Source organism: Callithrix jacchus, chromosome 2, assembly GCF_049354715.1.
Source record: "Callithrix jacchus isolate 240 chromosome 2, calJac240_pri, whole genome shotgun sequence".
NCBI lineage: Eukaryota > Metazoa > Chordata > Mammalia > Primates > Cebidae > Callithrix > Callithrix jacchus.
Genome location: NC_133503.1, coordinates 9,994,609 through 10,006,936, shown reverse-complemented (window position 1 = coordinate 10,006,936; position 12,328 = coordinate 9,994,609). Strand labels below are relative to the sequence as shown.

The following is a 12,328-nucleotide window of genomic DNA, read 5'->3' as shown; positions in this document are numbered from 1 at the left end:
ATTCGGCAGGCGGGGCAAGAGAAACTGGCCAATGGGAGGCGCCGGTTGGTCGCCCTGTAGCCAATCAGGTAAAGAGGAGGGCGAAAGAGGGGGTGGCGCATGCGTATTATTAGGCGGGCGCCGGCTGATGACATAAAAGCCGCGCTCGCTCCGGGAAACGCCAGTTGCAGGCGTGCCGCTGAGGAGTGAGGATGGCGTCTGGTGGCCAGCGTCCGGAGCACGGCGGCCCCCCGGAGCTGGTAAGTTCTGGGGTCAGCGGGCACCCGTCTCCCCATTTCTACGGCCGCGGCGTCTGAATTCCTTCTCCACCTGCCATTTCTTTTTCTCTTTTTCCCAGTTTTATGACAAGAAAGAAGCCCGGAAATACGTTTCCAAGTGAGGGGAGCCCCGGAGTACTGCGCGGCGTCCGGGGGTCGGGAAGCGGCAAGTTGCCCGGGTTGCGGGCGTTGCTCGGAAAGCCCGTAGAATTTGGGGGTGCGGGGAAGGAAGGACCCGGGTGGGTGCCATTTCGGTCTTTGGTAAATCACCTTTAAATTACCGACGTCTCTGGGCCTCGGTGCCTCAGTGTTGAGGTAGAGGGGATCGCGCCTGCTTTCCGTGGGTGGTTTTCAAAGTCGAGTGTGTAACAGCTTGTCCTAAGCATGTGGGCGGTGGGTCCTGGCGAGGGGTCAGTCCTAGTGGGGGGGAAGGAAGTAATGTCCGTAGGGTGCTTATCCCGGCGCCTTGTTTGCCAGTAAGTCTCCACGACGGCCGTCGGTGTGGTACTGTCTGAATTTCCTAGAGGGTGGTTTGTGCAACTACAGACTTGAGGTCAGGTGGGATGGCCCACGCCTGTAATCCCAGCAGTCCCAGGGCTTTGGGAGGGTGAGGCCTCCCGGGAGGATTGCTTCCGCTGGGGTTTGAGACCAGGCTGGGCAACGCAGCAAGACCCCCCCCCCACCCCATCTCCGCAAAAAACAAATTAGTCGGGTGTCGGTGGCCCCCCCCCAGCCTCCCCAGTAGCTGGGACCACAGGCGCCCGCCGCCACTCGTGGCTGCTTCCTATGATTTTTTGAGATGGAGTTTGGCTCTTGTTACCCAGGCTGGAGTGCAATGGCAAGATCTCGGCTCACCGCGACCTCCACCCCCCAGGTTCAAGCGATTCTCCTGCTTCAGCCTCCTGAGTAGCTGAGATAACAGGCACACGCCATCATGCCCGGCTATTTTTGTATTTTTAGTAGAGACAGGATTTCTCCATGTTGGTCAGGCTGGTCTCAAACTCCTGACCTCAGGTGAATCCGCCCGCCGCGGCCTCCCAAAGTACTGGGATTGTAGGCGTGAGCCGCAGCACCCGGCCTATTTTATTTTTTAAATTAAAACGGGGTCTCTCATTCTTCGCCACTTCGAGTGCAGTGGCAAGATATCAGCTCGCTGCAAACCTCCGTCTCCCAGGTTCAAGTGATTCTCCTGCCTCAGCCTCCCTAGTAGCCGGAACTAAAGGTTCATGCCGCCACACCTGGCTAATTTTTTGTATTTTTAGTAGGGACAGGGTTTCGCCGTGTTAGCCAGGATGATCTGAATCTTCTGACCTCATGATCCACCCAATTATTTTTAATTTTTGTAGTGACAGAGTCTCCCTGTGTTGCCCAACGTGGTTCAACCTCAGGGCTGAAAAATTCTCTCGAGCTTCAGTCTCCTGAGCTGTTGGGATTGCAAGCGTGAGCCACGGCACCTCGTCTCAAAAAAAAAAAAAAAAAAAAAAAGTTTGGGGGGCGGGTGTGGTGGTTCACACCTATAATCCTAGCACTTTGAGAGGCCTAGGTGGGCAGATCACGAGGTAAGGAGTTCGAGACCAGCATTGCCAACATGACGAAACCTTGTCTCTATTAAAAATACAAAACTAGCCGGGCATGATGGCGGGCATCTGTAATCCCAGCTATTCCGGGGGCTGAGGCAGGAGAATTGATTGAACCCGGGAGGGGAGGTTGCACTGAGCTAAGATCTAGCTACTGCACTTCAGCCTGGCAACAGAGCGAGCCTCCATCTCAAAAAAAAAAAGATTTTGCGGTTTTTCCATACTCTTATCACTGAGAGACTAGCCCTATTTCAATAAGTGGCTATTGGTCGGGCGCAGTGGCTCACCCCCGTACTCCCAGCACGTTGAGAGGCAGAGGCAGGCAGATCATCTGAGGTCAGAAATTCCGAGACCAATCAGGCCAACACGGGGAAACCCCGTCTCAACAAAAAATTCAAAAATTAACCGCGCGTGGTGGCAGGCGCCTGGCGCATATAGTCCCAGCTACTCCGGAGGCTGAGGTAGCAGAATCACTTGAGCGCGGAGGCGGGGGTTGAGGTGAGCTCAGATCAGATCGCGCCTGTTGCACTCCAGCCTGGGCAACGGAGTGAGACCCTGCTTCAATAAATAGCTATTGGATAACTTTTCTTTCTTTAGGGACAGGGTCTCTCTGTCAGCCAGGCTGGAATGCCATGGCGTGATCCCTAACGACTGCAGCCTCAAGCCGTTCTCCTGAGTAGCTGGAACTAGAGGCACTGGTCACCACAAGGCCGGGATAATCTTGATAATTTTTTTTGTACGAGGCGGGTCTGATTCTTTTGCCCAGGCTGGAGTGCTGCAGTGCTAAAGCCTTACCTCCTGAGTAGTTGGAACTACAGGCTGCCACCATGCTCTCCGCTAGCTTGGGTGATTTTTTTTAGAGGGGGTTTGGCTATGTTGCCCAGGGATCTGGTAAGTTGCTCACGGGATCCGGCTGCCTAGGCCTCCCAAAGTACTGGGATTACAGGTGTGAACCACCAGGCACGGTCATTACTGATGACTTTCTGTGTCGATTATATGTTGACGTGGTATTTGGAAAGTGATGGGTTGAAGAAAATAGGTTATTAAATATATGGGGTTAACAATATGACTCCAGTTTATTTTACCTGTTTCTTTGCATTTCTTTTTGACTGGCTATTGGAAAGCCATATGTGGCTTGCATTCTCTTCTCATGGCCAGCGCTGCTGTAGGTTTCTGTGGATTGTTGATTCTTTTGATGAGAAACTGGAGAATAATTCTTGCAGAAAATGTTTTCAACAAGTGCTAGAGCAGCAGAGCCTAATAGAGTTGCAGATACCCAATCTTTATTAGCTAAGTGATTTGCTTTTACACATCAGCTTGGCAGCTAGTACAGTGATAATTTTTTATCACAAAATAACGTCCTGAATTACGTGGAATTTTGGGGTTACTTTTAAATAGTTGAATTTGTCAATCTGAACTTAGAAGGAGTCAGAAAAGGGTATCTCGGAATGATTGATCCGTTTTTTTTTTAACTTGGCCTTTTTTTTTCTTTTTTTTTTTTTTGTCTGGGTGAGGTATTCACCCAGAACTCCTTTTCCATGTGCACTTGTGTTTCTGCCTTCCTAGCTCCCGGATGATTGAGATCCAGACCCGGATGGCTGGGCGAGCACTGGAGCTTCTCTGTCTGCCACGGAATAAGCCCTGTTACCTGCTGGATATTGGGTGAGACTCTGGGGCCTGGTTCAGATTGTCTAAGATGGTGAAGTCAGTCTTTGCAGACTGACCCTGGGTCTTGATCCTGTCTTCCAGCTGTGGCACTGGGCTGAGTGGAGGTTACCTCTCTAATGAAGGGCACTGTTGGGTGGGCCTGGATATCAGCCCTGCCATGCTGGGTAAGTATGTCCTGTCCAGCACCAGGGTGTATTAACCTGATGGGTGTAGAGAAGCCATGGGTATTCTGTCTCTCTGACTGCCTTTTTTCTGATGTAGATGAGGCCGTGGACCGAGAGGTAGAGGGAGACCTGCTTCTGGGGGACATGGGCCAGGGCATCCCTTTCAAGCCGGGCACATTCGATGGTTGCATCAGGTGAGGGTATTCACTTCCTGCTTTTATTTGTTTAGAGACAGGGTCTCACTCTGTCACTTAGGCTGTAGAGCACTGTCTGTGATTATGGCTCACACTGCAGCCTCTACCTCCTGGGTTCAGGTGATCCGCTCACCTCAGCCTCCTGAGTATCTGGGACTACTACTGCTCATACCTAGCTAATTTTTCTTGTATTTGTTGTAGAGACGGGTTTTTGCCATGTTGTCCAGGTGAGCTACCTGCTTGGGCCTCCTAAAATGCTGGGATTACAGGCATCAGCCATCCCAGCCACTTCCTGCTTTTAGTCCTGTGGCCCAGTGCCTCCCAAACCTGGCTGTGCAGCAGAGTCATGCAGGATATTTACAGATACATCCCATGGGATTTTCAGATTTACAAGGTCAGAGTAAGGCCGAAGAGTGCATTCTTTTTGTATTCTAAAACTTGATAGCCTGGTCAACACGGTGAAATCCTGTCTCTACTAAAAGCCAGGCTTGGTGATGAGCACCTGTAGTCCCAGCTAGCTACCCAGGAGGCTGAGACAGGAGAATTGCTTGAACCCAGGAAGTGGAGGTTTTAGTGAGCCAAGACCTTGCACTTCCATTATGGGTGACAGGGCAAGACTCCATCTCAAAAATAAAACTTGTCTACTGTTGTGGTTATTTTGCATTGCCGGGTTCAGGCATCACGGGTACACATTCTCTGTGGGCTTTGTGTGTCTCGTGGGGGAGGGGAGGTGGTCTTTGAGCCTCTGGCAGCCATTTTGTGGGCCTCATTAGCCATCTTGAGGCCCCAGTAGCCAGGCATCTTATTTCATTTGCCAACAAAGAACGGTGGTGAAGAGGCTGGGCTTGCTCCATCTCTTCAGTGCTCCACAGTCCTTTCTCCATAATCAGGGTCGGGTTGAGCATCTACATAGCACTTCGGGAACAGATCTTAGAATGTTGATCTGTGTGTGTAAGTAGTCTAAAGCTTGTTTCCTTGGATTGGTGGAAGGGAACAATGAGTGTGTGTGCAGACAGTGTTGACACAGGGACAGTTTTCAACTTGAGATGCAGATGGAAACAAGGTTGAGAAAAGGTTTCTTGGGACCGACTGAGGGACATAAATGCAGTCCTTCTGTATGTCCTATTTTTCAGTGTTAACAGAGTCATGACTTGCAGTGAACCTGCCCTTTTTGTCTTTGTCTTAAAATTTTCAAATTTAAAAAATACTTTTAAGTAGAGATGGGGTCTTGCTGTGTTGCTTAGGGTGGTCTTGAACTGGCCTCAGGCAATTCTGTCTTGGCCTCAGAAAGTGCTGGGGTTACAGGGTTTGAGCCACTGGACTTGGCCTGGACCCGCACTTTCTAAGAAGGGAAGCTGTGTGGGAGAAGGGTTTCTCTTGGAAATCCAGGCCGGATGATGACAAGAGGCTTGGAGCAGGTTGGGTTGGCGGGAGCAATGTGGATTGGTCCTTGCCTGACTAGGTCCCTTCCTTTTTAGCATTTCTGCTGTGCAGTGGCTCTGTAATGCTAACAAGAAGTCTGAAAACCCCGTCAAGCGCCTGTACTGCTTTTTTGCTTCTCTTTTTTCTGTTCTTGTGAGTATGAGATGTTCTCCCCATCTGGGTTGGCTGCCTGTCCCTCCCTAGTCCTGCAGGTAGAATGAGGAAGTTGAGGTGTCCCATGATGGGTAAGCTACTTGTATGGGACCGCATGGGGTGGCAGGGCCTTACTGTGGTTGCTTCTTTCCAGATCTTCAGCCTCAATGGAAGTCCAAGCTCAGTGGACTGATATACACTCTAATCAAACCCAGAAGTCACTGACGTCAAAATCAGAGACCCCTTTGTTAACTCATAACAGGGCCTACTTCTGTTGGTCGTAATTCCTATGTCTGCTACGCTGAATTTTAGTCAGAAATTGGTTGGGGGGCACGGACTGAGCAGAGTGAGGATGGAGATGATATGTCCAGACCATCCAGAGGGGTACCTTCCGAAGCGCCCACATCCTTCTGACTCCTCACTTCTCCCGCCTCCTGATGCTGACACTTTTCCTCAGATGGGGAACAGAATAGTTATTTACCATAGAGAGAGCCTTTCACCTTTATCTTGTCTTTTAACTAATGATGTTAATTTCAGTTGTTTACTAGGATTAGCAGATAGTCTGAGATTTTAAGTCCAAAAACTGAGTTCTTTTTAAATTTTATTTTTTGAGACAGACTTGCTCTGTTGCCTGGGATGGAGTGCAATGGTGTGATCGTAGCTCACTGCAGCCTCGAACTCCTGGGTTCAAGTGATCCTCCTGCCTCAGCCTCTCAAGTAGCTTGGATTACAGGCACATGCCACATGCCAGGCTAATTTTTTTACTCTTTTTTTTTTTTTTTTTTTTTTTAGAGATGGGGTCTAGCTATGTTGCCCAGGCTGGTATAAACTCCTGGCTTCAAGCAATCCTCCCGCATTAGCCTTCTGAAGTGATGGGATTATAGGTGTTTGCCACTGCCCCCAGCTTAAAAATGATTCTGTTTTGAAGGATCTGGGTGGTCTGGCCTCCTTAGCCTGATCCAGCCCACCCCTAGCTTTCCTGGGGTGGATCCTTCCTGCCAATGGCTGGCCGCTGGTCTTGTACATCACGTGAATTCTCCTTCCTGCACACTGAGGGCCTTTGTGTTTCTTCTGCCTGCCGGAGGGCTCTTCCCTACATACATTTAAACAGCCAGCTCCTCACTTGAGTTTTCTGCTCCAGTGTCCATCTGAAACAGGCCTTTTTGGAACCAAAAGCAAACTAAACTGAAACATTTCCTACTCTAAATGAGTTGTCTACCCTACTAAAACGTGAGCTCCAAAGTTCAGGGTGATCTCTTGTTCGTGACTATATCCCCAGCCCTAACAGTGCCTCACACGTAACAGAAACTCAGGAAATACTCAGTGAATGAAGGAAAGGAAGGGTGTCCAGGCCCTAAGCTCATGTGGTCATTTGTTAAACAGTGATTCTGTTCCTTTCAGGTCCGGGGATCCCGAGCTGTCCTGCAGCTGTACCCTGAGAACTCAGAGCAGGTGTGTCCGTCAGCTACTGGGTGTGCAGGGGAGAGGGGGGACTTAACAGGTGAGCTGTCCTGGGGAGGTGACAAAGAAACTTACGAAGATTGGTGGGAAAAGGAGGGAACATGCAGCCTAACCCTAGTGTGGCCCCTGATGGCACATTTGGTGACCGGATATCCTAAGAGGTTGGCATCTGTGGATGTGGGGTGGAATGTTTGTCTTCCCTTGGCAGATGACATGTATTACAGATAAGGTGATATGACTGATTTCCATAACAAAATAAGTAAAGGGCATTTAGGAGGGGTGAGAGGGCACCATCTGGTGTGTAATACGTAATTAAGGAATAGTGTAGTAGGATGTAGATGTTGAAAGATGAGTGAAGAGCCGTTCCTGACTAATAATATGAATGAGACTGGCTTCCAGTTGTTGGCCATCTCCTTCCTGAACTTGGGTGGGGGGCTGGGTCCCTGGGCTGGAAGTGAGAATGAGTGGAGCCGCTTTGCTCACTAACTCTCTCAAGGGAGGTATGTGCCATGCCGGGTTCCAGCCTGCACTTTTCTCTACATGGCTTATGGCAACCTTAAGCTCTCCCAGGCAGGATTTGTCTTGGAGCAGACTGGCTTCTGAAGGAGGGGAGGGAGGTGAAGCTGCCCGCTCCTCCCACCTCCCCTGCCTGACCCAGTGCCTTTCTTTCCTCAGTTGGAGCTGATCACAGCCCAGGCCATGAGGGCGGGCTTCTCCGGTGGCGTGGTGGTAGACTACCCCAACAGTGCTAGAGCAAAGAAGTGAGCGCTGGGATCCAGTGTGCTGCCTGGGCTGCGGGAGAGTGGGTAGTGGCATAACCCTCTCAGGTCACTCATTGGACCAGGGGAGAGCTGGGGTGTGGGTCACCAGGGTCCTGGCAGGCAGGAGTAGGGGGCGAGGACTTGTCTCCCTGTGGGGCTTTCTCTGCCCAGCCCTCACTTTGCACTTCTTCATTGCAGGTTCTATCTCTGCTTGTTTTCTGGGTCTTCGACGTTCATCCCAGAGGTGAGGGACACTTGGTTTGCAGGCCTCTCTCTTTGGACTTCCAGGCAGTGGGGCTCAGCCTGCAGAGCCTGCTGGGAGAACACTGGTGGGAAGCCGGGCCCAGCCCCAGAGGCCTGGAGTGCTCACATCTTCTGGAATCTGGAGGCAGAGACCTCTGCTCTTCAGGTCCCAGAATGGCCCAGAAAGTCTCGTGAGACTGGACCTCGTGCCTGTTGGAGGGGCTCAGGCCTGGGTGGCCGGGCTTCTGGAGTGGGGCAGATGGGTTGGAGAACTCTCAGGGTGACCTGAATGCACTTTGGTTCCTGCAGGGGCGGAGTGAAAAGCAGGGTGAAGATGAGCGCATGGAGTCCGTGTTCACCAATGAGAGGTAATGAAGCAACTGTTGAACCCTGCCTCAACTGCAGGGGGTGCTGCTGTGTTTGTTAGATGTCGATTTTCTCTGCTCTTGCCCAAGCCTCTCAGGTTACATGCAGCAGGGACACCAGGGTGGCGGTAGAAATGGCAGGCCCCATTTGGACTGTGCCGGTTTGGGGCTAGGGGTTTGGGGTCCTGGATGTCTCTGGGCAGCCGTGCAGCCCGGACTGTCTTTGTGAGCTTGCCAGGCCTGGCAGGCTGTCTCCCTCCTTCTTTATGCTGCCTTTCATCTGCATCCGGGACCCCTCCCTTGGCCGCCATGGCTCTCCCTTCCCTCCTGCATCCTCAGCTTTACTCTTACGGTCATTCCTGTCAGCACACAGACATGCTGCACAATTTCTCCTGTTCTAGAAAAGTTCTTCCCTTAATTAACCCCGTAACAGCTCCTCTGCTTTCCATCATAGCAGAACTCGGACTTGCCTTTTTCTTTCCCTCCTGCCATTCTTTCAGCCCACTTCTCAGGCAGATAGTTCTGTCTCATCACAAATTGTTCTTGTTAAGGCCACCACCAGTTTCCATCAAGCCAAGTCTGGTCACTTGTGTCTGTTTTTTTTAATGTCCTTACCTTAACATGCCTGCGTGATAGGGTCTGAAACCCTCCTTGACGCTTCCTTCTGGCCTCGTTTCCTCACCATAGATGGCTGGTCCTCAGTCTGCTGCTGCCTTCTCGAGTCCTGGGCGCAGCCTGGATTGGATTCCTTCTCTATTTGCGGTGCTGTAAATGCCAACCGGAAGTTTCTAACTCCCAAACGTGTGTGTGTCTCCAGTCTCAGCCACCTGGGGTTTCCCAGTGCCTCCTCAGTGTCCATACCTGCCTTTCCACAGGCATCTCAAACAAAAGCAGCTCTTGGTTTTCTACCTTTTTTTTTCCTTTGTACACACCTGGCAGCAATAATTTAAGTGAGAACAGCTCTTGGTTTTCATCCCCTAAATGTTCTCTCTTTTTTTTTCTTTCTTGAGGCAGGTTCTCACTCTGTCACCCAGGCTAGAGTGCAGTGGTGCAATCTTAGCTCACTGCAGCCTCGAACCCCTGGGCTCAAACAATCTCCTGCTTCAGCCTCCCAGGTAGCTGAGACTACAGGTGCATACCACTATGCCTGGTTAATTTTTTAAGTTTTTGGTAGAGACGGGGTCTTGCTATGTTGTTCAGGCTGGTCTTGAACTCCCAGCTTCAAGTGATACCCCTATCTCAGCCTCCCAAAGTTCTGGGATGACTGGTGTGAACTACCGTGCCTGGCTATCCTCCATTCTTTACCATTCTTGATGGTTCCTGTCTTTCCCTACATCTCGCATCCTGTCAGCCTGTCATCGAGCCCTGTTGTCCTTCCCTCAGTGTGTATCCCATGCTGACCCTCCCTGCTTCCGGCCTCCGCCAGCACTGCCCCTAGCCTGGATTGCTGAACAGCTGTCCACCTCGTCTCCCTGCCTTTGCCGTCTTTGCCTATTCCAGATTATTTTCTGCATAGCAGCAAGACTGGCCTTTTTCTTTTTTCTAAGATGTAAATTGTATCTCGTCATCGCTCTTTCAGTGTCCTCAGTTCAGTTCCATTCCCCACTTGGGTTTATTTTCCTTAACACCCTTCACTGCTCTGAGTCACACATACCAGTTTACTTGGTTATTATTTGTGTATCCAGCTAGAATGAAAACTTGGTGGGGACTGGTATTACCTCCCTGACATTCAGAACAGTGTCTTGTTAGTAAGACGATCTCAGTGTTTTTCTGAATGAATAACTGATTATAAGGCAGTGAAGAGGGAGGTTATTTCTGAGTTCCAGTTGACATGAGGGAAAGGTCTTCAGACTTTTAAGATACTTAAGAGGAAAAATGGGCCCCAGATGCATGCGTTTCGAAGGCCCACAACTGGGAAAGTCACGTGTTCCTCGCGTCCACCATAGGCTTATGCTGCCTGACCCCTTGGACCTTTGGTCATTTCTCTTAGCTTCCCTAGCCCATTCCCCATGGGGAGCTGGGGGAATGCCCCTTCTCTCAGGCGCCCATCTCGTGCTCCCAGGGAACACCCCATCTCCTCCCTCACAGGGGAAGTACACATTGCCTCAGCTCCTCCATGCACCTTAGGATCGCTCTTGTCCTGACACTGGTGTCTTTAGATGACATGTCCTAAAAGTAAACGTGGGTAAGTTGAATGACCTGAACCTCCATTCCTCAGCTTCTGAAAAGCAGGGATAGTGCCACCCATCTTAGCAGTGTGTTGAGGGTGCAGAGCCTGCTGGCCAGGACTCACCGTGCCTAACATGTACCTTGCCATCCTTGTTCTGTGGGCTCATACTTTGAGTTCCTCAGATGAGGTAGAGGGCAGGGGAGGGGCTCCTCTTACTGTCACCTCAGTCTGACCACATTCAGGACACTTGTTATAAAGTACATAGGTGAGTGAAGAATAAGTCATGTAAGCCTTTACTTGATCAGTCTCCAGGCTGTATTTTTTTGGCCTGTTCCTCCCTTCCTCCTGGCCTCCACCCTCCCATGCCTCTCATGTGCCCCTGGAGGAATGGGCCCCCACTTCTCCCTTGCGAACCTGTGCTTCGGGGCGCTGTGTCTTCACCTCCTCCCTTTATCTCCCTTGATAACTTTCTCTCTTGCTGCTTCTCCCATGGCTCACCTCTTGCCCCGTTTGCCATTCTGCTCCCACTTTATACTCCTTCTAGAATCTTGAGGTGAGTTGTCCTGTCTCTCCAGCCCTGCTGTGCCGCTGCTCCTGCTTTGTGCTGGCCCATCAGGTTCAGGCGTCCAAATGGCGGCTCCTTGGCTCGCCCTGTCTCTGGTTTCTCCTGACGGTCGCAGGGGTCTTCAGGGTTACTCCAGTCCTCTTTCCTTCTTCCCTCACATCCTTCAGTCCTGCCTTTTCAGACCCTCCTTTCTGTCCCGGTTTTCTGCCCCCAAGCTGTGTTCCCCGAGCTCCTGCCGTGAACTGTGGCCTGTGCACTGGAAGTCCAGGTGTTGCTGCATCACTGCACGGGTAGAAAGCGGCTGCTTCCTGCTGCTTAGCTACTTCCCAAGGAGGGAACAGGCTGCTCGCTCGCCTTTACATCTCCATGCCTGGCCCGGCCTGCCCTATCTTCCCATTAACTGCCGTGGCCCTGGTGGATGTCGAGTGGGGACTTGTAGTTAGGAAGGTGGAGCCTTTGAGGGAAGGCATCCGAGGCCACCAGACTCAGAGGGAAGCTTGCCATGGATACATGTGGGGGCCAGCCCGGGCAGTGTCATCAATTAGCTCATAGCTGCGTCTCCACCATAGGGTCCCATTCAGGTTGTTGAGGCGGGCAATGGTGAGGAAGAGCCGGGCATGGGTACTGGAGAAGAAGGAGCGGCACAGGCGCCAGGGCAGGTGAGTGCCAGACTGGGAACTGGCAGGGGGGGATGGTGGGGTAGGGGTGGGGGTGGAAGCCTGTTGCCACTTGAGTTCCCTTGCATTTGAAGAGTCCAGGGCTGCTTGGATCTTTTTTTCTGAGATTGTCCTGTTCCTTTTCTGCACAGGGAAGTCAGACCCGACACCCGGTACACTGGCCGCAAGCGCAAGCCCCGCTTCTGAGTCAGCATGCGGTTCTGGGCAGGCGCTCGCCTCCGTGGGTTTCTATACTGACGTGTTCCGTTGCCAGTAGTAGTTGAGAAAAGTTCTAAAGTTCTGAAAATGTTTCCTGCAGTAAAAAAAGTTCTCTGGGCTGGGCATGGTGGCTCGTGCCTGTAATCCCAGCTCCTTGGGAGGCTGAGGCGGGAGGATCATTTGAGGCCAGGAGTTTTAGACCTGCCTGGGCAACATAGTGAGACCTCGTTTCTAGGGGCAAAAAAAAAAAAGCTCTTTGTTTAAAAACAAGAAGTAAAAATTCCTTTTGTGAAACTCTGGCATCTCCCAGCTCTGCTTCTTAACAAACTTGGGTTCCTCTGTTGGGCTAGTGCACGACTCACCAGGCAGTTACTAGGTTTAAAAAACTTCCATACATGAAAACATTCTTTGAATTTGCAAGGAACAGAGTCCTTTAATTCGGGGCTTCCATGA

The 12,328-nt window shown here is 51.2% G+C and overlaps 1 protein-coding gene across 3 annotated transcripts; it reads left to right on the top strand.

Moving 5' to 3' along the window:
* The first annotated feature begins 162 nt into the window (after window positions 1–162).
* BUD23 (BUD23 rRNA methyltransferase and ribosome maturation factor) lies at window positions 163–12,169 on the top strand. Of its 3 annotated transcripts, none has more exons than XM_035279950.3 (12): window positions 163–239; window positions 338–375; window positions 3,401–3,496; window positions 3,584–3,666; window positions 3,764–3,860; window positions 5,339–5,435; window positions 6,837–6,887; window positions 7,572–7,657; window positions 7,856–7,901; window positions 8,210–8,268; window positions 11,570–11,659; window positions 11,809–12,169. In XM_035279950.3, exons 1-12 carry the CDS (start codon window positions 192–194, stop codon window positions 11,861–11,863), a joined length of 846 nt encoding a protein of 281 aa, XP_035135841.1. In that variant the 5' UTR covers window positions 163–191; the 3' UTR covers window positions 11,864–12,169. The 3 variants fall into 3 exon arrangements, with proteins under 3 accessions (XP_035135841.1, XP_054103488.1, XP_078211102.1); XM_054247513.2 differs by having other exon boundaries at window positions 338–423; XM_078354976.1 differs by lacking the exon at window positions 338–375.
* The last annotated feature ends 159 nt before the right edge of the window (window positions 12,170–12,328 follow it).

Bases quoted from the DNA above. Each gene is read 5' to 3' on its own strand.
- BUD23 (XM_035279950.3), top strand. From the start codon at position 192: ATGGCGTCTGGTGGCCAGCGTCCGGAGCACGGCGGCCCCCCGGAGCTG. The intron at 6,888-7,571 runs GTGTGTCCGTCA...TTCTTTCCTCAG, and splicing joins ACCCTGAGAACTCAGAGCAG to TTGGAGCTGATCACAGCCCA. The intron at 11,660-11,808 runs GTGAGTGCCAGA...TTTTCTGCACAG, and splicing joins CGGCACAGGCGCCAGGGCAG to GGAAGTCAGACCCGACACCC.